This window comes from Oncorhynchus nerka, linkage group LG18, assembly GCF_034236695.1.
Source record: "Oncorhynchus nerka isolate Pitt River linkage group LG18, Oner_Uvic_2.0, whole genome shotgun sequence".
Classification (NCBI taxonomy): domain Eukaryota; kingdom Metazoa; phylum Chordata; class Actinopteri; order Salmoniformes; family Salmonidae; genus Oncorhynchus; species Oncorhynchus nerka.
This window is the reverse complement of record NC_088413.1, coordinates 73,852,625-73,876,277: the sequence shown is the minus strand read 5'-3', so window position 1 is coordinate 73,876,277 and position 23,653 is coordinate 73,852,625. Positions and strand designations below refer to the sequence as shown.

The following is a 23,653-nucleotide window of genomic DNA, read 5'->3' as shown; positions in this document are numbered from 1 at the left end:
CTCTGATCCCCAGCTCAATAGTTAAAGGGGCGGTACACTCCAAAATCTAAGTTTGTACAATGTCCACAGACCTCTAAGTTGACTGACATCCAAACGTTACAGATTCTCTACGACAGGTGCCATCTATTTAAATTATTCAAATCCCCCATGAGCTGCTATTACCAACCATAATCATGCTTCATCTATGCTCCTGGGATGCATTCTTCTTCTGTATTTGTGAACCCACAGAACAGGATATGACATACAGTGCCTTCGGAAAGTATTCAGACCCCTTGACTTTTCCCATATTTTGTTACGTTAAAGCCTTATTCTGAAATGGATTAAATAAATAAAAATCCTCAGCAATCTATACATAATACAACATAATGACAAAGTGAAAACAGGTTTCTAGAAATGGTTGCTAATTTATTAATAGCAAAATAACAGAAATACCTTACATAAGTATTCAGACCTTTCGCTATGAGATTCGAAATTGAGCTCAGGTGCATCCTGTTTCCATTGATCATCATTGAGTCCCCCTGTGGTAAATTCAATTGATTGGACATGATTTGGAAAGTCTCACACCTAAGTTTCCACAGTTGGCAGTGCATGTCAGAACAAAAACCAAGCCATGAGTTCAAAGGAATTGTCCGTAGAGCACAGAGACAGGACTGTGTCGAGGCACAGATCTGGGGAAAGGTACCAAAACATTTCTGCAGCATTGAAGGTCACCAAGAACTAGTGGCCTCCATCATTCTTAAATGGAAGAAGTTTGGAACCACCAACACTCTTCCTAGAGAAGGCCGGCCAAACTGAGCAATCGGGGGAGGGGAGGTGACGAAGAACCTGATGGTCATTCTGACAGAGCTCCAGAGTTCTGTGGAGATTGGAGAACCCTCCAGAAGGAAAACCATCTCTGCAGCACTCCACCAATCAGGCCTTTATGGCACAGTGGCCAGATGGAAGCCACACCTCAGTAAAAGGCACATGACATCCTGCTTGGAGTTTGCCAAAAGGCCCCTAAACACTCTCAAACCATGAGAAAGACGATCTGAACTCTTTGGCCTGAATGCCAAGCGTCACATGTTTTTCAGCGGCAGGGACTGGGAGTCTAGTCAGGATCAAGGCAAAGATGAACGGAGCAAAGTACAGATAGATCCTTGATGAAAACCTGTTCCAGAGCACTCAGGACCTCAGACTGGCGCAAAGGTTCACCTTCCAACAGGACAATTACCCTAAGCACACAGCCAAGACTACAAAAGGAGTGGCTTCGGGACAAGTCTCTGAATGTCCCTGAGTGGCCCAGCCAGAGCCCGGACTTGAACCCAATCGAACATCTCTGGAGAGAACTGAAAATAGCTGTGCAGCGACGCTCTCCATCCAACCTGACAGAGCTTGAGAGGATCTGCAGAGAATAATGGGAGAAACTCCACAAATACAGGTGTGCCAAGCTTGTAGAGTCATACCCAAGAAGACTCAAGGCTGTATTCGCTGCTAAAGGTCCTTCAACAAAGGAGGTAAAGGGTCTGAATACTTATGTATTTGTGATCAGTTATTTTTATTAAAACAATTTTGGAAACTTTTCTAAAATCCTGTTTTTGCTAAGTCATTACGGGGTATTGTGTGTAGATTGATGAGGGAAAAACAATTTAATACATTTTAGAATAGGGCTGTAACAACATAGCAAAATGTACTTTCAGAAGGCACTGTATCTGGGGCTGTGTCCCAAGTGACGCCCTGGTCAAAAGTATTGCACTACCAGCCCTAGTCAAAAGTAGTGCACTACCAGCCCTATAGGCCCTGGTCAAAAGTAGTGCAATACATGCAGGGGATTGGGAAACTGCCTCAGTGATGACAGGACAGGTACACTTCTGCCCTGAAACTGCTCTTACTGTAGATCAGTTGGGAGGGAAAGCAGAGCCGTGTAAATCTACACACTTCTCTATGGCACTTCCTCTGAGACGAGAGGGCAAACTCACCTACACACACACACGTGTACTGTATGGACTCATGCGAGCACATACACACACGCACTTCAAAAGGGAATATTTGATGACGTCACAGTGGCTTACACACATCACTCCAACGTCATCAGACTGTAGTGCTGAGCGATTAGCGCATTTTGAGGTCGGTTCGTTTTCACGTTTTTTTGTTTGTAGTAATTATTTAAAACATTAAAATGCAGTATGCAAGTTCAATGACGCAACAACACAGAATAAAACGGATCAGTAAAAGTGTAATGATGGTAGTGACTGCCCCACCTATTAACCATCTTTCATTCAATTCATTTCCTTTAATTCAATATTTCAGTTGTTGTGTATATTACATTCGTTTTTTGTTGATGAGTTATTATTTCATTCCAAGTCATCACCTCATCTCTATAGAGCTGCTGTCTGACAAAATCACTATTTCAGTAGTTCTTCAAAAGTAAATAAGGCGTAGTTTGTATTCAGCAGTCATAACAGTATCAATGACTTAGATCATGTATTTTCAGATAGAGATACCTCTCAAAGCTACTGCTATTCCTCTCCAGTGTACGCTCTTCTCGCAGTGTCTGCCTGACACTAATCTACTGTAGCGGGCATAAAAATAAACATCCCAGTGAGCAATGGATTATGGCCATTGTAGTTAATTACCACATGTTCTGCGCTAAACTATGCAGTACTTTCTCCAGTTGGAAACAACAACATCACACAGTTCGGGCTTGATCTGATTTATCTCTAGATAAACAACGCAATGTGCGCGTTAGGCTCACGGAAAAAATTAATAAAATATATCTTAATGTTAATCGCTCAGCGCTATCAGATTGCAGGCTGACACCCCACCATCATGTGATCCCCATGTGGCATCAGAGAGAGAGAAAGAGAAAGAGAGAAAGAGAGAGAGAGAGAGAGAGAGAGAGAGAGAGAGAGAGAGAGAGAGAGAGACATAGACACAGAGACAGAGATACATAGACACAGAGAGACAGGACCACATCTACTGGTCACATTATCCAGAGAGAGAGAGAGAGAGAGAGAGAGAGAGAGAGAGAGAGAGAGAGAGAGAGAGAGAGAGAGAGAGAGAGAGAGAGAGAGACAGAGAGAGGACCACAAGCTGAAGCACAACAGCCCCCGCCACCCAGCTCTGTTCACAACAGCCCCCATCGCCCAGCTCAACAGCCCCCGGCACCCAGATGAACAGCCCCCGGCACCCAGCTCAACAGCCCCGGCACCCAGCTCAACAGCCCCCGGCACCCAGCTCAACAGCCCCGGCACCCAGCTCAACAGCCCCGGCACCCAGCTCAACAGCCCCGGCACCCAGCTCAACAGCCCCGGCACCCAGCTCAACAGCCCCGGCACCCAGCTCAACAGCCCCCGGCACCCAGCTCAACAGCCCCCGGCACCCAGCTCAACAGCCCCGCCACCCAGCTCAACAGCCCCGCCACCCAGCTCAACAGCCCCGCCACCCAGCTCTGTCAACAGCCCCCATCACCCAGCTCTGTTCAACAGCCCCATCGCCCAGCTCAACAGCCCCGGCACCCAGCTCAACAGCCCCCGGCACCCAGCTCAACAGCCCCGGCACCCAGCTCAACAGCCCCCGGCACCCAGCTCAACAGCCCCCGGCACCCAGCTCAACAGCCCCCGGCACCCAGCTCAACAGCCCCGCACCCAGCTCAACAGCCCCAGCTCAACACCCACCCAGCTCAACAGCCCCCGCCACCCAGCTCAACAGCCCCCGGCACCCAGCTCAACAGCCCCGCCACCCAGCTCAACAGCCCCCGCCACCCAGCTCAACAGCCCCCGCCACCCAGCTCAACAGCCCCCCCACCCAGCTCAACAGCCCCGCCACCCAGCTCAACAGCCCCCATCACCCAGCTCAACAGCCCCCATCACCCAGCTCAACAGCCCCGCCACCCCCAGCCCCCGCCACCCAGCTCAACAGCCCCCATCACCCAGCTCAACAGCCCCCATCACCCAGCTCAACAGCCCCCATCACCCAGCTCACAGCCCCAGCCCCCGCCACCCAGCTCAACAGCCCCGCCACCCAGCTCAACAGCCCCCGGCACCCAGCTCAACAGCCCCGGCACCCAGCTCAACAGCCTCCGGCACCCAGCTCAACAGCCCCGGCACCCAGCTCAACAGCCCCCGGCACCCAGCTCAACAGCCCCGGCACCCAGCTCAACAGCCCCGGCACCCAGCTCAACAGCCCCGGCACCCAGCTCAACAGCCCCGGCACCCAGCTCAACAGCCCCCGCCACTTCAATGTTCCTTTTTCCCCCTCAGTATGACTTCCTCACAAACTGTTGTTGCTGCAGAAGAGATACAATTAAAGCCTCCATTACATTTATAATAAATACAGTCTTTATAAAAATGGACCTTGGTCTTAGTGCTTTCTCACACTGCCAGAGGTGTGCAGTTATTCAACACAGTCTGCTGTGCGTTATTGCTTACGTAATACGCCTTCATTCCAGTTAATGAAAGATGGTCCTAAAACTGAGGGTTTTCACTTCAAATAATCTATAATGAATTGTAAATGACTGTTAGTCTGTCATTTACTTGGTTACCGGCTGCACTTGACTCATCAAACATGTGTCTGCAGGTAGTATAACTTTTCATTACATTTCATTACATTTCATTATAGTACAACGGTTTGATTTGTCTAATCTTAGCAATTTCTTCTTAGCTAGCTACATAGCCGTCTTTGTATCAAAGATAATTGCGTAATTATCGTATTTCGTCGTCCTAACGCAGTCTACACTGCTATCTGCCCAGCAGCTAGCCAGCTAGCTAACGCCCACCGTCTACATAGCTAGCTACATAGCCGTCTCTGTATCAAAGATAATTGTGTAGTCTAGAGCGATTTTCTAGGTTACCTAGCCAGCTATTGTCGTTCTTTTAACGCAACGTAACGTAATCAACACTGCTAGCTAGCCAGCTAGCCCCTGAATCAACAACGCAGCCACTGCCAGCTAGCCTACAAAGTCAACAACGCAGCCACTGCCAGCTAGCCTACTTCAGCAGTACTGTATCATTTTTAATCATTTAGGTCAATAAGAATAGCAGCACTGTAGAAACTATTACCCTCAACTGAACGACTTGATTAGTGTAGTGTTAGCTAGCTACATAGTTGTCTTTGCTGTCTTCGTATCCAAGATAATTGTGTAGTTTAGAGTGTGTAGTTTTAGAGTGATTATCTTAATTTACCGAGGTTAGCTAGCCAGCTATTTGTCGTCCTTAACGTAGGAGACACTGCTAGCTAGCCAACAGCTAGCCAACGTCTGCCGAATAGAACTCAACAACCCGGTCGCATTCCGCCTCGCTCCACAGGTAGTATCACATTTTCATTTCATTTCATTACAGTACAACGGTTTGATTTGTTTGATCGTAGCTAGCTACATAGCTAGCTACATAGCCGTCTCTGTATCAAAGATAATTGTGTAGTCTAGAGCGATTTTCTAGGTTACCTAGCCAGCTATTGTCGTTCTTTTAACGCAATGTAACGTAATCAACACTGCTAGCTAGCCAGCTAGCCCCCGAATCAACAACGCAGCCACTGCCAGCTAGCCTACTTCAGCAGTACTGCATCATTTTTAATCATTTTAGTCAATAAGATTCTTGCTACGTAAGCTCAACTTTCTGAACATTCGAGACGTGTAGTCCACTTGTCATTCCAATCTCCTTTGCATTAGCGTAGCCTCTTCTGTAGCCTGTCATCTATGTGTCTGTCTATCCCTGTTCTCTCCTCTCTGCACAGACCATACAAACGCTCCACACCGCGTGGCCGCGGCCACCCTAATCTGGTGGTCCCAGCGCGCACGACCCACGTGGTGTTCCAGGTCTCCGGTAGCCTCTGGAACTGCCGATCTGCGGCCAACAAGGCAGAGTTCATCTCAGCCTATGCCTCCCTCCAGTCCCTCGACTTCTTGGCACTGACGGAAACATGGATCACCATAGATAACACTGCTACTCCTACTGCTGTCTCTTCGTCCGCCCACGTGTTCTCGCACACCCCGAGAGCTTCTGGTCAGCGGGGTGGTGGCACCGGGATCCTCATCTCTCCCAAGTGGTCATTCTCTCTTTCTCCCTTACCCATCTGTCTATCGCCTCCTTTGAATTCCATGCTGTCACAGTTACCAGCCCTTTCAAGCTTAACATCCTTATCATTTATCGCCCTCCAGGTTCCCTCGGAGAGTTCATCAATGAGCTTGATGCCTTGATAAGCTCCTTTCCTGAGGACGGCTCACCTCTCACAGTTCTGGGCGACTTTAACCTCCCCACGTCTACCTTTGACTCATTCCTCTCTGCCTCCTTCTTTCCACTCCTCTCCTCTTTTGACCTCTCCCTCTCACCTTCCCCCCCTACTCACAAGGCAGGCAATACGCTCGACCTCTGCCTCCTTCTTTCCACTCCTCTCCTCTTTTGACCTCTCCCTCTCACCTTCCCCCCCTACTCACAAGGCAGGCAATACGCTCGACCACATCTTTACTAGATGCTGTTCATCCACTAACCTCATTGCAACTCCCCTCCAAGTCTCCGACCACTACCTTGTATCCTTTTCCCTCTCGCTCTCATCCAACACTTCCCACACTGCCCCTACTCGGATGGTATCGCGCCGTCCCAACCTTCGCTCTCTCTCCCCCGCTACTCTCTCCTCTTCCATCCTATCATCTCTTCCCTCTGCTCAAACCTTCTCCAACCTATCTCCTGAATCTGCCTCCTCAACCCTCCTCTCCTCCCTTTCTGCATCCTTTTTTGACTCTCTATGTCCCCTATCCTCCAGGCCGGCTCGGTCCTCCCTCCCGCTCCGTGGCTCGACGACTCATTGCGAGCTCACAGAACAGGGCTCCGGGCAGCCGAGCGGAAATGGAGGAAAACTCGCCTCCCTGCGGACCTGGCATCCTTTCACTCCCTCCTCTCTACATTTTCCTCTTCTGTCGCTGCTGCTAAAGCCACTTTCTACCACTCTAAATTCCAAGCATCTGCCTCTAACCCTAGGAAGCTCTTTGCCACCTTCTCCTCCTCCTGAATCCTCCTCCCCTCCCCCTCTCTGCAGATGACTTCGTCAACCATTTTGAAAAGAAGGTCGACGACATCCGATCCTCGTTTGCTAAGTCAAACGACACCGCTGGTTCTGCTCACACTGCCCTACCCTGTGCTCTGACCTCTTTCTCCCCTCTCTCTCCAGATGAAATCTCGCGTCTTGTGACGGCCGGCCGCCCAACAACCTGCCCGCTTGACCCTATCCCCTCCTCTCTTCTCCAGACCATTTCCAGAGACCTTCTCCCTTACCTCACCTCGCTCATCAACTCATCCCTGACCGCTGGCTACGTCACTTCCGTCTTCAAGAGAGCGAGAGTTGCACCCCTTCTGAAAAAACCTACACTCGATCCCTCCGATGTCAACAACTACAGACCAGTATCCCTTCTTTCTTTTCTCTCCAAAACCCTTGAACGTGCCGTCCTTGGCCAGCTCTCCCGCTATCTCTCTCAGAATGACCTTCTTGATCCAAATCAGTCAGGTTTCAAGACTAGTCATTCAACTGAGACAGCTCTTCTCTGTATCACGGAGGCGCTCCGCACTGCTAAAGCTAACTCTCTCTCCTCTGCTCTCATCCTTCTAGACCTATCGGCTGCCTTCGATACTGTGAACCATCAGATCCTCCTCTCCACCCTCTCCGAGTTGGGCATCTCCGGCGCGGCCCACGCTTGATTGCGTCCTACCTGACAGGTCGCTCCTACCAGGTGGCGTGGCGAGAATCCGTCTCCTCACCACGTGCTCTCACCACTGGTGTCCCCAGGGCTCTGTTCTAGGCCCTCTCCTATTCTCGCTATACACCAAGTCACTTGGCTCTGTCATAACCTCACATGGTCTCTCCTATCATTGCTATGCAGACAACACACAATTAATCTTCTCCTTTCCCCTTCTGATGACCAGGTGGCGAATCGCATCTCTGCATGTCTGGCAGACATATCAGTGTGGATGACGGATCACCACCTCAAGCTGAACCTCGGCAAGACGGAGCTGCTCTTCCTCCCGGGAAGGACTGCCCGTTCCATGATCTCGCCATCACGGTTGACAACTCCACTGTGTCCTCCTCCCAGAGCGCTAAGAACCTTGGCGTGATCCTGGACAACACCCTGTCGTTCTCAACTAACATCAAGGCGGTGGCCCGTTCCTGTAGGTTCATGCTCTACAACATCCGCAGAGTACGACCCTGCCTCACACAGGAAGCGGCGCAGGTCCTAATCCAGGCACTTGTCATCTCCCGTCTGGATTACTGCAACTCGCTGTTGGCTGGGCTCCCTGCCTGTGCCATTAAACCCCTACAACTCATCCAGAACGCCGCAGCCCGTCTGGTGTTCAACCTTCCCAAGTTCTCTCACGTCACCCCGCTCCTCCGCTCTCTCCACTGGCTTCCAGTTGAAGCTCGCATCCGCTACAAGACCATGGTGCTTGCCTACGGAGCTGTGAGGGGAACGGCACCTCAGTACCTCCAGGCTCTGATCAGGCCCTACACCCAAACAAGGGCACTGCGTTCATCCACCTCTGGCCTGCTCGCCTACCTACCACTGAGGAAGTACAGTTCCCGCTCAGCCCAGTCAAAACTGTTCGCTGCTCTGGCCCCCAATGGTGGAACAAACTCCTCACGACGCCAGGACAGCGGAGTCAATCACCACCTTCCGGAGACACCTGAAACCCCACCTCTTTAAGGAATACCTAGGATAGGATAAAGTAATCCTTCTCACCCCCCTTAAAAGATTTAGATGCACTATTGTAAAGTGGCTGCTCCACTGGATGTTATAAGGTGATTGCACCAATTTGTAAGTCGCTCTGGATAAGAGCGTCTGCTAAATGACTTAAATGTAAATGTAAATGTAAATTTATACAGGAAATAAACACTCAGGAAGTAGCGTTCAACTTGGATTGGTTTTATAAACTGAGGGAGCAAGGCACAACTACTCAAACATGAGGTTCATTTCTCTCATATATTTAGGTCATGTGTTGTAGGCGGTCATTGTAAATAAGAATGTGTTCTTAACTGACTTGCCTAGTTAAATGAAAGGTTAAATGAAAAGTGACATGCCTGATGTCTATGTGGTGAGCTTTGTCGTTGTCTAGGAAACAGATGTGGATTGTTCTGGGTGGAAGAACACACTGCAATCTAAACTCATGATGCATTCACACACACACACACACACACACACACACACACACACACACACACACACACACACACACACACATTAATAATCAGTGTGACACAAAAGCCCTGGAGTAGTTTAAAGGCCCAGTTCAGTCAAATTTGATCTTTCATGTGTTTTATATATATTTACACACTATGAGGTTGGAATAATACTGTGAAATGGTGAAAATTATAACACCCTTTTAGTGTAAGAGCTGTTTGAAAAGATTGCCTGAAATTTCAGCCTGTTTTGGTGGGATTTAGTAGACCAATAAGAAAGATTGTGCCAAACCTCTCGGCCAATAACAGCTGGTTTTCCTCTCTCCACTCAGACCACTCCCAGAGAGTCTTCGCAAAAGTTTTGCTTTTGAGATATTGCTCTTCACTATTGAGCTATTTTGGTTTATTTTTTGACAATTTTAATTGAAAACAATCACAGTTACGTGATTTGATAGAACTAAAAACCGCTGCGTTGGACCTTGAAGTGTGAGTGGGCTTCCTACACAGAGATGAATTGGCACAATTAAAGAAAATGTCCTTTTATGAGTAAATGTCACTAGGATATATGCTACATCATCGCTGGGAGGTAATGTACTGAAGCATGCATTTGTGAATGAGTGTGTGTGTGTGTGTGTGTGTGTGTGTGTGTGTGTGCAGGAACACACCTGGAGTGTATCTCTTCATACCTCTTCAACACCAAACCAACCCAGCCGGTCTAAAGCAGTGGTTCCCAAACTGTGGGGCCCTAGCTAACGAGCTAACGTTTTTCAGCCCATTGAGCAGGATGCCCCCCCCCCCTCCCGGTGAAAACATTTTGAGAATCGCTGGTCTAAAAGTACCAGATGGTCGGGGTTTGCTCTTCTATTGCTTCCATATAGTCAGGATTTGAAATTATTTTAAAATGTAATTTGGTCTGCACCAAACCAACCCATGTGAATTCTTAGGAGTATATCTCTTTAAATGCTGGTGAAGAGACTCCAAGGAGTGAGAGTTCACTTTCTGCCTGCTCTATATTGGAGCGTTACGTTCAACATTTCCTACCTCAATTACTTCAAATAGTAAATCCAATAAAACTCAGCATAAGTGAACTGCAAATGCTACTGTGTCTACCCTGGTTCCAGATCGGTCAGCCTCTACCCTGGTTCCAAATCAGTCAGTCTCTACCCTGGTTCCAGATCGGTCAGCCTCTACCCTGGTTCCAAATCGGTCAGTCTCTACCCTGGTCCCAGATCTGTCTCTACCCTGGTTCCAGATCGGTCAGTCTCTACCCTGGTTCCAGATCGGTCAGTCTCTACCCTGGTTCCAGATCGGTCAGTCTCTACCCTGGTTCCAGATCGGTCAGTCTCTACCCTGGTTCCAGATCGGTCAGTCTCTGCCCTGGTTCCAGATCGGTCAGTCTCTACCCTGGTTCCAGATCGGTCAGTCTCTACCCTGGTTCCAGATCGGTCAGTCTCTACCCTGGTTCCAAATCGGTCAGTCTCTGCACTGGTCCCAGATCAGTCTCTACCCTGGATCCAGATCGGTCAGTCTCTACCCTGGTTCCAGATCGGTCAGTCTCTGCCCTGGTCCCAGATCTGTCTCTACCCTGGTCCCAGATCGGTCTCTACCCTGGTTCCAGATCGGTCTCTACCCTGGATCCAGATCGGTCAGTTTCTACCCTGGTTCCAGATCGGGGTCACTCTCTACCCTGGTCCCAGATCGGGGTCAGTCTCTACCCCGGTTACCTGATCGGTCAGTCTATACCCTGGTCCCAGGTCGGTCAGTCTCTACCCTGGTCCCAGATCTGTCAAACTCTACCCTGGTTCCAGATCGGTCAGTCTCTACCCTGGCCCCAGATCAGTCTCTACCCTGTTCCCAGATCTGTCTCTACCCTGGTCCCAGATCGGTCAGTCTCTACCCTGGTTCCAGATCGGCCAGTCTCTACCCTGGTTCCAGATCGGTCAGTCTCTACCCTGGTCCCAGATCAGTCTCTACCCTGGTCCCAGATCTGTCTCTACCCTGGTCCCAGATTGGTCAGTCTCTACCCTGGTTCCAGATTGGTCACTCTCTACCCTGGTCCCAGATTGGTCACTCTCTACCCTGGTCCCAGATCGGTCAGTCTCTACCCTGGTTCCAGATCGGTCAGTCTCTACCCTGGTTCCAGATCGGCCCGTCTCTACCCTGGTTCCAGATCGGCCCGTCTCTACCCTGGTTCCAGATCGGCCAGTCTCTACCCTGGTTCCAGATCGGTCCGTCTCTACCCTGGTTCCAGATCTGTCAGTCTCTACCCTGGTCCCAGATCTGTCAGTCTCTACCCTGGTTCCAGATCGGTCAGTCTCTACCCTGGTTCCAGATCGGTCAGTCTCTACCCTGGTTCCAGATCGGTCAGTCTCTACCCTGGTTCCAGATCGGTCAGTCTCTACCCTGGTTCCAGATCGGTCAGTCTCTACCCTGGTCCCAGATCGGTCAGTCTCTACCCTGGTCCCAGATAGATCAGTCTCTACCCTGGTTCCAGATCGGTCAGTCTCTACCCTGGTCCCAGATCTGTCTGTACTTTAGCCTAGTCCATTGTCATTGTAAAGCCAAACACCAGCATGACAATTCCATAAAGAGCTGTCTAGAAACAATACATATCTGATTGAAATGGCTCATGTCCCTTCATTGTATACCGTAGTATGAGTGGTCAAAGCGAATAGTCATCATCAGGCACCTGGTGTTGACACTGCTGTCCGTTGAACCAAGCTCATGGTCAGGGTTGGGGAGTAACTGATAAACTGCAACTTTAATCCGTTACCAGAAAGAAAAAACAACTAATCAGATGACATATACTTTTGAAATACTAGATGATTACTTCTTGGATTACTTTTCCATTAAGGATGTTGGCGAGAAAAGAAATACATTGACACCTTTCTGTTTTCTCAAAGACATTCAATTCAGCACTGGAAAAAGGTGCAAGTTTAAGTTTGTTCTACCTGAGCGGGACTGACCAGAATTCAGAGACTACTATGATGTCAGAGACCATTATGATGTCAGAGACCACTATGATGACACACCAAATATGAAAATGATGGATAATTTTTGACTTCTTCTAGTACCTCATAAGAGGAAACTAATCTAAAAGTAACAGAAAGTGAATCAGATTATGTTACCAAATTTGGGTAATCCAAAAATGACGTTACCGACAGGTAACGGATTACATTTAGAAAGTAACATCCTGAACCCTGCTCAGTTACTTACACTGGAATATGGAAACGAGCTGCACACTTAATCATTAACTCACCAACCACCTCATGCGCACAAAACGTTGAAAAGACGTTAAAAAGACATTCAAATACATTGAAAAGACGTTAAAATACATAGAAAAGACATTGAAATTCATTAAAAGTTGTTGAAAAGACGTGAAACGGCATTAAGACATTGTTCAGACTAAAATATATGCTAAAAATACGTCTTCTTTGTTGAGCACGTCTTGCTCAGTGCGTTCATTAGCACCTCAACCAGACCACTAACTAACTAGAACAATTATTTCTGGTAACAGCAAAACTAATCAGATAAAAATCATACTATAAAACTTCACCACAATTGTGAATAAAAAGGTGCATTGGTCAACCAGCAAGAGTCGAAACTCACTATCAATGGGTATGATCATCAATGGGTATGATCATCAATGGGTATGATCATCAATGGGTATGATCATCAATGGGTATGTTCATTGAATAATAACACTTCTGTTGGTGAACAGAGGCATCAAGAAAGTCCTGTATCACATCTTAGAAAAGCCATATCACGTTCTTAACTACAGTAGACTTTTACCGTCAAGATTGTGTGTCACTAAAAGGCCATTGGAAAACAATCAATGAATGTAAACAAACAGCATTACATCATCTCATTCTCACATACCTCAATACAACTCCTTCAAACAATTCTTCCTTGATCCTCTCTCCATGCTCACAGATATTCTCAATGTAACTATCGCCCACGCTCTCTGTCTCCACCTCTCTCGCTCTCTCTCTCTCTCTCTCTGTAATGAACATTGCTTGTTGTTGTCTAGTAGTGTGTGAGCCTATCCTCTCCAGTCATACAGAGCCAGTAGTCAGTGGAGAAGTGGAGGACTCCTAGGATCACAGCAGCTGACTCATGGCTCCGCACAACCCTTCAAGGCACCGGAGAAAATAAACCCCATGAGTGGGGAGAGAGGCGGACACACACACACACACAGAAAGAGAGAGAGAGACACACACACACAGAAAGAGAGAGAGACACACACACACAGAAAGAGAGACACACACACACGCACAGAAAGAGACACACACACACAGAAAGAGAGAGAGACACACACACACACACAGAAAGAGAGAGAGACACACACACACACACAGAGGGGAGAGAGACACACACACGCACAGAAAGAGAGAGACACACACACACACACAGAAAGAGAGAGAGACACACACACACACACAGAAAGACACACACACACACACACACACACACACACAAACTTCTGTGTTTTTATACAGGCAGGAAATGGAAGAGTTATTTATTTTCTAGAAGGGCCCTAGGAGACATGGTCTGCGTCCCAAATGGCACCCTATTCCCTACATAGTGCACTACTTTTGACCACGGTCCATAGGGCTCTGGTCCAAAGTGGTGCACTATATAGGAATGGGGTGTCACTTGGGCCAAACATGATCCGTCTGGTCCTTGTTACAGATGAACCAATTCTCTAGAAACAAGCAACATAATAATGGGAGCATTATCATTCAAAGCCTGCCTCTCTGAAACAAGGTCACAAGAGATTTGACATTTAAGTTTCTTAGCCAAGGGCTAACTTGCTGCACACGGATGAGGGTGGTGGGATGAGTGTGTGTACGTGACTGTGCGTGCGCGTGTGTGTATTCTACTGACCTTTCCAGAGCTGGAACTTGATAATGATGGGCAGAGAGAGATGAGAAGAGAGAGAGAGAGAGAGAGAGAGCGAGATGGGCAGAGAGCGAGACGAGCAGAGAGCGAGATGGCCAGAGAGCGAGATGGCCAGAGAGAGATGAGAAGAGAGAGGACCAACTCACCTGCGTGGATGTGTTTAGTCAGTTGTCAGGTTGTCGGCCCTATTCTAGCATGTTCTTATTAGGTCTAATAGAAATTCTTAGAACCTACAGCAATATACACTTTTCAAAGAAACTATATAAAACCTCAATCCAATGAAAGACACCAGTAAGTCTCAGTTTCTCCCGTCTTATAACTCATCTATCTCGTCTTAAGACTCAAGGGGGTGTACTTACAAAACTGCCTTCCGCAAGCACCTGCATTTTGGATCCCCCTGATATCCGATACCTCAGCAACTCTTAGTACACACACACACACACACACACACACACACACACACACACACACACACTCAATCCTCTATCATAGTTGAATATGACTATCTGACTCCTAAGCATACAGCAGAAACAAGCAGTGGTTGCTCATTGGATCCAAAAACAGGAACCAACCAAACAATGGCCAGTAATCAACCCTCTCATCGCCTCCAGCACAGAGCAGACTACCGTCAAAACAGTCTAGCGTAAGGACCAAGTTTCACTTACTAATTACCTTGAGTCTACAGTTTAGACAGCTTTCATACAACAAAAAAACAACTAACAAGTCAGTAAGCCAGAACTTGGCTGGACAAGAAGCCATCAGCCTTCAAAAGGCCCTCATTGTTCCAATGTGACCTTCAGTAGATACTCACTTCCCAGCTTCCTTCCTTTCTGATGAGGGGGGAGTCGAACCATAGAAATAGTATGACTAGCCCATGGTTCTTACTCAGAGTCAGTCATATTCATGAATTGGCTACAACAAATGTGTCATTATTCATTTTCTGGATGCACAATGAATGTAGTGAGTGTGTTCACACAGAACATCCTTTGATAGTCTTTTAAAAAGAGATTTTCACTGATTTGTGAAGAAGAGGTCAAGTCTATTTATCACATCTCTAATGTGTTGTGCAAACAACAAAAACAAGACTAAAAAGCAACAGAGAGAAAAAAAGCAATTTTCTACAAGAAGATAAATGTATTATTATGATCCACAATGTCTAAATGTACAGAAACTGTGAGCACTGCAAGTCCCAAACAGACATCCACAAACAGACATCCACAAACAGACATCCACAAACAGACATCCACAAACAGACATCCACAAACAGACATCCACAAACAGACATCCACAAACAGACATCCACAAACAGACATCCACAAACAGACATCCACAAACAGACATCCACAAACAGACATCCACAAACAGACATCCACAAACAGACATCCACAAACAGACATCCACAAACAGACATCCACAAACAGACATCCACAAACACAAACCAGTTAGCTACAGTATTCAATCAAACTGCAATAAAGCCAACAGAAAAAGCTCCAGAGTTGTAATCTACCTACTTTGTCTGGAAACTATCCAGAGCTGCAAATAGGGCTTCCAGTCAGAGCTGTAAATGTTGTACTCGGGGATATCTCTGCTCCCTGAATACTGTGTCCTCTCTTTCGCCCTCTATCAGTCTCTCATTGGTCTGACTGCACTGCAAGTCACAGCAGGTGAACTACAAGTTGAGTTCCACTGAACCCTTCCATCAGTCCCCCCTCCCCCTCCCCCTGCTCACGGTCTCTCACTCACTCCCTCCGCCGAAGATCTCCAACTCTCTCCCGCCCTTTGCTCCCCCTACCCCGGAGATGGCTAACTCTCTCACCCCCCCTCTCACTCCCTCTCCCGAAGATTACCAAATCCATCCCGCCCCAGCTACCCCTCCCCTCTCTCCCGAAGATCACAAATCCATTCCGCCCATGCTCCCCCTCTCTCAGTCCCTCCCTCCCTCCCTCCTCCCCCAGGCACTATCTATGACAAATCCAGGCCTGTCGCAAGTAACCAGTTTATAACTTGAAGTTTAACTCTGGCATTACAGATCACATTAAATACACATTCACCCACCTTCTCCCTCTCTTACACAATTTCCTATCACAAAAATCAACAGTCAACCTGTGCTTCTTCAAGGTACCTAAACTATTTCGAGCATGCAGAGTCTCACAACATCTCTACAGCAGAGTCTCACAACTCAACCGCTGGTTGAAAACTGTTTTCTGCCCCTCCCAAAAGATAGAATTTGTAGGTAATTGGCCCTCTTTCTGGGACTCACCCACAAACAGGACCAAGCCTGGCCTGCTGAGGAGTGACGGACTCCATCCTAGCTGGAGGGGTGCTCTCATCTTATCTACCAACATAGACAGGGCTCTAACTCCTCTAGCTCCACAATGAAATAGGGTGCAGGCTGTTAGCCAGCCTGCCAGCTTAGTGGAGTCTGCCATTAGCACAGTCAGTGTAGTCAGCTCAGCTATCCCCATTGAGACCGTGTCTGTGCCTCAACCTAGGTTGGGCAAAACTAAACATGGCGGTGTTCGCCTTAGCAATCTCACTAGGATCTCACCTCCTCCATTCCTGCCATTATTGAAAGAGATCGTGATACCTCACATCTCAAAATAGGGCTACATAATGTTAGATCCCTCACTTCAAAGGCAGTTATAGTCAATGAACTAATCACTGATCATAATCTTGTTGTGATTGGCCTGGCTGAAACATGGCTTAAGCCTGATGAATTTACTGTGTTAAATGAGGCCTCACCTTCTGGTTACACTAGTGACCATATCCCCCGTGCATCCCGCAAAGGTGAAGGTGTTGCTGACATTTACGAAAGCAAATTTCAATTTACAAAAAAAATATATATACATTTTCGTCTTTTGAGCTTCTAGTCATGAAATCTATGCAGCCTACTCAATCACTTTTTATAGCTACTGTTTACAGGCCTCCTAGGCCATATACAGCGTTCCTCACTGAGTTCCCTGAATTGCTATCGGACTTTGTAGTCATAGCAGATAATATTCAAATTTTTGGCGATTTTAATATGCACATTGAAAAGTCCACAGACCCACTCCAAAAGGCTTTCGGAGCCATCATCGACTCAGTGGGTTTTGTCCAACACCTACTCACTGTCACACTCTGGACCTAGTTTTGTCCCATGGAATAAATGTTGTGGATCTTAATGTTTTTCCTCATAATCCTGGACTATCGGACCACCATTTTATTACGTTTGCAATCGCAACAAATAATCTGCTCAGACACCAACCAAGGAGCATCAAAAGTCGTGCTATAAATTCTCACACGAAGATTCCTTGATGCCCTTCCAGACTCCCTCTGCCTACCCAAGGATGTCAGAGGACAATAATCAGTTAACCACCTAACTGAGGAAATCAATTTAACCTTGCGCAATACCCTAGATGCAGTTGCACCCCTAAAAACTAAAAACATTTGTCATAAGAAACTAGCTCCCTGGTATACAGAAAATACCCAGCTCTGAAGCAAGCTTCCAGAAAATTGGAACGGAAATGGCGCCACACCAAACTGGAAGTCTTCCGACTAGCTTGGAAAGACAGTACCGTGCAGTATCGAAGAGCCCTCACTGCTGCTCGATCATCCTATTTTTCCAACTTAATTGAGGAAAATAAGAACAATCCGAAATTTATTTTTGATACTGTCGCAAAGCTAACTAAAAAGCAGCATTCCCCAAGTGAGGATGGCTTTCACTTCAGCAGTAATACATGAATGAACTTCTTTGAGGAAAAGATCATGATCATTAGAAAGCAAATTACGGACTCCTCTTTAAATCTGCTTATTCCTTCAAAGCTCAGTTGTCCTGAGTCTGCACAACTCTGCCAGGACCTAGGATCAAGAGAGACACTCAAGTGTTTTAGTACTATATCTCGACACAATGATGAAAATAATCATGGCATCTAAACCTTCAAGCTGCATACTGAACCCTATTCCAACTAAACTACTGAAAGAGCTGCTTCCTGCGCTTGGCCCTCCTATGTTGAACATAATAAACGGCTCTCTATCCACCGGATGTGTACCAAACTCACTAAAAGTGGCAGTAATAAAGCCTCTTGAAAAACCCAAACCTTGACCCAGAAAATATAAAAAACTATCGGCCTATATCGAATCTTCCATTCCTCTCAAAAATTTTAGAAAAAGCTGTTGCGCAGCAACTCACTGCCTTCCTGAAGACAAACAATGTATACGAAATGCTTCAGTCTGGTATTAGACCCCATCATAGCACTGAGACTGCTCTTGTGAAGGTGGTAAATCACCTTTTAATGGCGTCAGACCGAGGCTCTGCATCTGTCCTCGTGCTCCTAGACCTTAGTGCTGCTTTTGATACCATCGATCACCATATTCTTGGAGAGATTGGAAACCCAAATTGGTCTACACGGACAAGTTCTGGCCTAGTTTAGATCTTATCTGTCGGAAAGATATCAGTTTGTCTCTGTGAATTGTTTGTCCTCTGACAAATCAACTGCAAATTTCGGTGTTCCTCAAGGTTCCGTTTTAGGACCACTATTATTTTCACTATATATTTGACCTCTTGGAGATGTCATTCGAAAACATAATGTTAACTTTCACTGCTATGCGGATGACACACAGCTGTACATTTCAATGAAACATGGTGAAGCCCCAAAATTGCCCTCGCTAGAAGCCTGTGTTTCAGACATAAAGAAGTGGATGGCTGCAAACTTTCTACTTTTTTTAAACTCTGACAAAACAGAGATGCTTGTTCTAGGTCCCAAGAAACAAAGAGATCTTCTGTTGAATCTGACAATTAATCTTGATGGTTGTACAGTCGTCTCAAATAAAACTGTGAAGGACCTCGGCGTTACTCTGGACCCCGATCTCTCTTTTGACGAACATATCAAGACTGTTTCAAGGACAGCTTTTTTCCATCTACGTAACATCACAAAAATCAGAAACTTTCTGTCCAAAAATGATGCAGAAAAATGTATCCATGCTTTTGTTACTTCTAGGTTAGACTACTGCAATGCTCTACTTTCCAGCTACCTGGATAACGCACTAAATCAACTTCAGTTAGTGCTAAATACGGCTGCTAGAATCCTGACTAGAACCAAAAAAAATGATCCTATTACTTCAGTGCTAGCCTCCCTACACTGGCTTCCTGTTAAGGCAAGGGCTGATTTCAAGGTTTTACTGCTAACCTACAAAGCATTACATGGGCTTGCTCCTACCCATCTCTCTGATTTGGTCCTGCCGTACATACCTACACGTACGCTACGGTCACAAGACGCAGGCCTCCTAATTGTCCCTAGAATTTCTAAGCAAACAGCTGGAGGCAGGGCTTTCTCCTATAGAGCTCCATTTTTATGGAATGGTCTGCCTACCCATGTGAGAGACGCAGACTCGGTCTCAACCTTTAAGTCTTTACTGAAGACTCATCTCTTCAGTGGGTCAAATGATTGAGTGTAGTCTGGCCCAGGAGTGTGAAGGTGAACGGAAAGGCTCTGGAGCAACGAACCACCCTTGCTGTCTCTGCCTGGCCGGTTCCCCTCTCTCCACTGGGATTCTCTGCCTCTAACCCTATTACAGGGGCTGAGCCACTGGCTTACTGGTGCTCTTCCATGCCGTCCCTAGGAGGGGTGCGTCACTTGAGTGGGTTGAGTCACTGACGTGATCTTCCTGTCTGGGATGGCGCCCCCCCTTAGGTTGTGCCGTGGCGGAGATCTTTGTAGGCTATACTCTGCCTTATCTCAGGATGGTGACCACGCTGGTCATTTATGAATATTTGAACATCTTGGCCATGTTCTGTTATAATCTCCACCCGGCACAGCCAGAAGAGGACTGGCCACCCCTCATAGCCTGGTTCCTCTCTAGGTTTCTTCCTAGGTTTTGGCCTTTCTAGGGAGTTTTTCCTAGCCACCGTGCTTCAACACCTGCATTGCTTGCTGTTTGAGGTTTTAGGCTGGGTTTCTGTACATCACTTTGAGATATCAGCTGATGTACGAAGGGCTATATAAATACATTTGATTTGATGCAGTCAGATAAAGAATGCATGTGGTTGGTCTGTGCATTGCCCAATAGGAGGAGTGAGTTTGCTGTTGTGCTGTGTTAGGGCAGCGGTGGAAAAAGTACTCAATTGTCACACTTGAGTAAAAGTAAAGATAACTTAATAGAAAATGACTCAAGTAAAGTGAAAGTCACCCAGTAGAATACTACTTGACTAAAAGTATTTGGTTTTAAATATACTTAAGTATCAAAAGTAAAAGTACAAGTAAAAATCATTTCAAATTCCTTAAATTAAACAAAGCAGACGGCGCCATTTTCTATTTTTATTTATTTATTTACAGATAGCCAGGGGCACATCATTTACAAACGAAGCATGCATTTATTGAGTCCGCCAGATCAGAGGCAGTAGTCATGACGAGGGATGTTCTTTTGATAAGTGAGTGAATTGGACCATCGTCCTGTCCTGATAAGCATTCAAACTGCAACTAGTACTTTTGGATGGAAGGGAAAATGTATGGAGTAAAAAGTACATAATTTTCTTCAGGAATGTGGTGAAGTAAAAGTAGTAAAAAATATAAATAGTAAAGTACAGATACCCCCCAAAAAAAGACTTAAGTACTTTCAAGTATTAAGTATTATTATTACTTAAGTATTTTACACCAATGGTGTTAGGTGACTGTTGAAAGCAGCAACACAAACACACTGGTGGTTCCTCCAGCCTGCCTTGTGTACGCCTCCTCCAAAGATCAAATGTGTTGTTTGGTCCAACTAGGAATCTAATTCAGATTTAATTCACCTCAAGGCCATTCATTCAATGTTAATAAGGACCAGAGTGTTTCCGGGTCAGGTTACTCGACAGTCATTCATGCAGCAGTGAGCGCCTGTACAATGAAAACAGCCATGCTGGAACACTGGGTTGTGTTCAATAGGTAACAAATGAAAGAAAACAGACTGAAACAAGGAGGGACTACCTGGACATAAGAAATAAGAGTCCTATAAGAAACACTCCTTTTTGCTTTACGTTTCAAAACATTTTAAAAACGTTTTCCATTGCGTGGCCTAAAGAATACGACTTAGGTCTTTAACATAGGAGTAGTCCCCAGGTCTTTACAGTAGGAGAGGTAGACTACCTTGTGTACTGCGGTCCCCAGGTCTTTACAGTAGGTGATGATGTTCCTACTGGACGTGTAACCACTCAGCTGGGCAAACTGGTACCTGGACACACACAGATGGACCAATGAAGAAAGGGATACATTTATTGAATCTAGAAATAAAATAGAATGTGCAGATTTCAATGTCATTAAAGACTCAAATGATGCACAACCCATGAGAACACAACCCATGAGAACACAACCCATGAGAACAATCCTACATAACATTAGGATAGAAATGGGTAAGAGGTCACCAATGTAAATGCATTGAGCTGTTTATTTATCCCACCGTCATTTGTACATTATACTAGTTGGCACAATATATATACACATACATACACATATATATACACATATACACATACAGTTGAAGTTGGAAGTTTACATACACAGCCAAATACATTTAAACTCAGTTTATAACAATTCCTGAAATGTAATTCTACTAAAATTCCCTGTCTTAGGTCAGTTAGGATCACCACTTTTTTTTAAGAACGTGAAATGTCAGAATAATGTCAGAATAATATTAAAGAGAATGATTTATTTCAGATTTTATTTCTTTCATCACATCACAAAGTTTACATACACTCAATTAGTATTTGGTAGCATTGCCTTTAAAATTGTTTAACTTGGGTCAAACGCTTTGGGTAGCCTTCCAAAAGCTTCCCACAATAAGTTGGGTGAAATTTGGCCCATTCCTCCTGACAGAGCTGGTGTAACTGAGTCAGGTTTGTAGGCCTCCTTCCTCGCACACGCTTTTTCAGTTCTGCCCAGAAATGTTCTATAGGATCAGGGCTTTGTGCTGGCCACTCCAATACCTTGACTTTCTTGTCCTTAAGCCATTTTGCCACAACTTTGGAAGTATGCTTGGGGTAATTGTCCATTTGGAAGACCCATTTGCAACCAAGCTTTAACTTCCTGACTGATGTCTTGAGATGTTGCTTCAACATATCCACATAATTTTCCTGCCTCATGATGCCATCTATTTTGTGAAGTGCACAAGTCCCTCCTGCAGCAAAGCACCCCCACAACATGATGCAGTCACCCTCGTGCTACACGGTTGGGAGGGTGTTCTTCGGCTTGCAAGACTCCCAATTTTGGGATTTATTTTCATTATGGCCTAACAGTTGTATTTTTGTTTCATCAGACCAGAGGACATTTCTCCAAAAAGTATGATCCCTCTCTCATATCATTACCAAGCCCTGCAGTGCCAAGAGCTGAGCAAAGAACAGAGTCCCTCATCCAGCTGGTCCTGAGTTCACAAACCTGTTCTAACACACTGAGGTCTCAGGACCCTCATCCAGCTGGTCCTGGGACTGAGTTCACAAACCTGTTCTAACACACTGAGGTCTCAGGACCCTCATCCAGCTGGTCCTGGGGCTGAGTTCACTAACCTGTTCTAACACACTGAGGTCTCAGGACCCTCATCCAGCTGGTCCTGGGGCTGAGTTCACTAACCTGTTCTAACACACTGAGGTCTCAGGACCCTCATCCAGCTGGTCCTGGGGCTGAGTTCACTAACCTGTTCTAACACACTGAGGTCTCAGGACCCTCATCCAGCTGGTCCTGGGGCTGAGTTCACTAACCTGTTCTAACACACTGAGGTCTCAGGACCCTCATCCAGCTGGTCCTGGGGCTGAGTTCACTAACCTGTTCTAACACACTGAGGTCTCAGGACCCTCATCCAGCTGTTTTTTTTATTTTTATTATTTTTATTTCACCTTTATTTAACCAGGTAGGCTAGTTGAGAACAAGTTCTCATTTGCAACTGCGACCTGGCCAAGATAAAGCATAGCAGTGTGAACAGACAACACAGAGTTACACATGGAGTAAACAATTAACAAGTCAATAACACAGTAGAAAAAAAGTCTATATACATTGTGTGCAAAAGGCATGAGGAGGTAGGCGAATAATTACAATTTTGCAGATTAACACTGGAGTGATAAATGATCAGATGGTCATGTACAGGTAGAGATATTGGTGTGCAAAAGAGCAGAAAAGTAAATAAATAAAAACAGTATGGGGATGAGGTAGGTAAAAATGGGTGGGCTATTTACCGATAGACTATGTACAGCTGCAGCGATCGGTTAGCTGCTCAGATAGCAGATGTTTGAAGTTGGTGAGGGAGATAAAAGTCTCCAACTTCAGCGAAGGTGGTCCTGGGGCTGAGTTCACTAACCTGTTCTACTAACACACTGAAGCCTCAGGACCCTCATCCAGCTGGTCCTGGGGCTGAGTTCACTAACACAATGAGGTCTCAGGACCAGAACATCCAATCAATCAGAATAAACCAAATTACAACACAGTCAAAACTACATTAACTTGGAAACACAAGAACAAAGCAAAATGCAGTACTATCTGGCCCTAGATGGACAGTACAAACTAACAAACAATTTGACCATGGTTACTGATCAAAACCTTAGTACAGGCTCAGTGAGCACAGCCTTGCCATTGAGATGGGTAGACACAGGAAAACCTGGCTCCCTGTAGAG

General features: G+C 46.2%; 1 protein-coding gene across 1 annotated transcript in view; it reads right to left on the bottom strand.

The window, feature by feature from the left end:
- Positions 1–23,653, bottom strand: part of LOC115146520 (connector enhancer of kinase suppressor of ras 1-like) — a 101,269-nt gene that overhangs the window by 58,020 nt on the left and 19,596 nt on the right. The window contains exon 4 of the mRNA XM_065004335.1: positions 21,144–21,228. Within this exon, the coding sequence (XP_064860407.1) occupies positions 21,144–21,228 (85 nt within the window). The remainder of the gene's footprint in view (positions 1–21,143; positions 21,229–23,653) is intronic.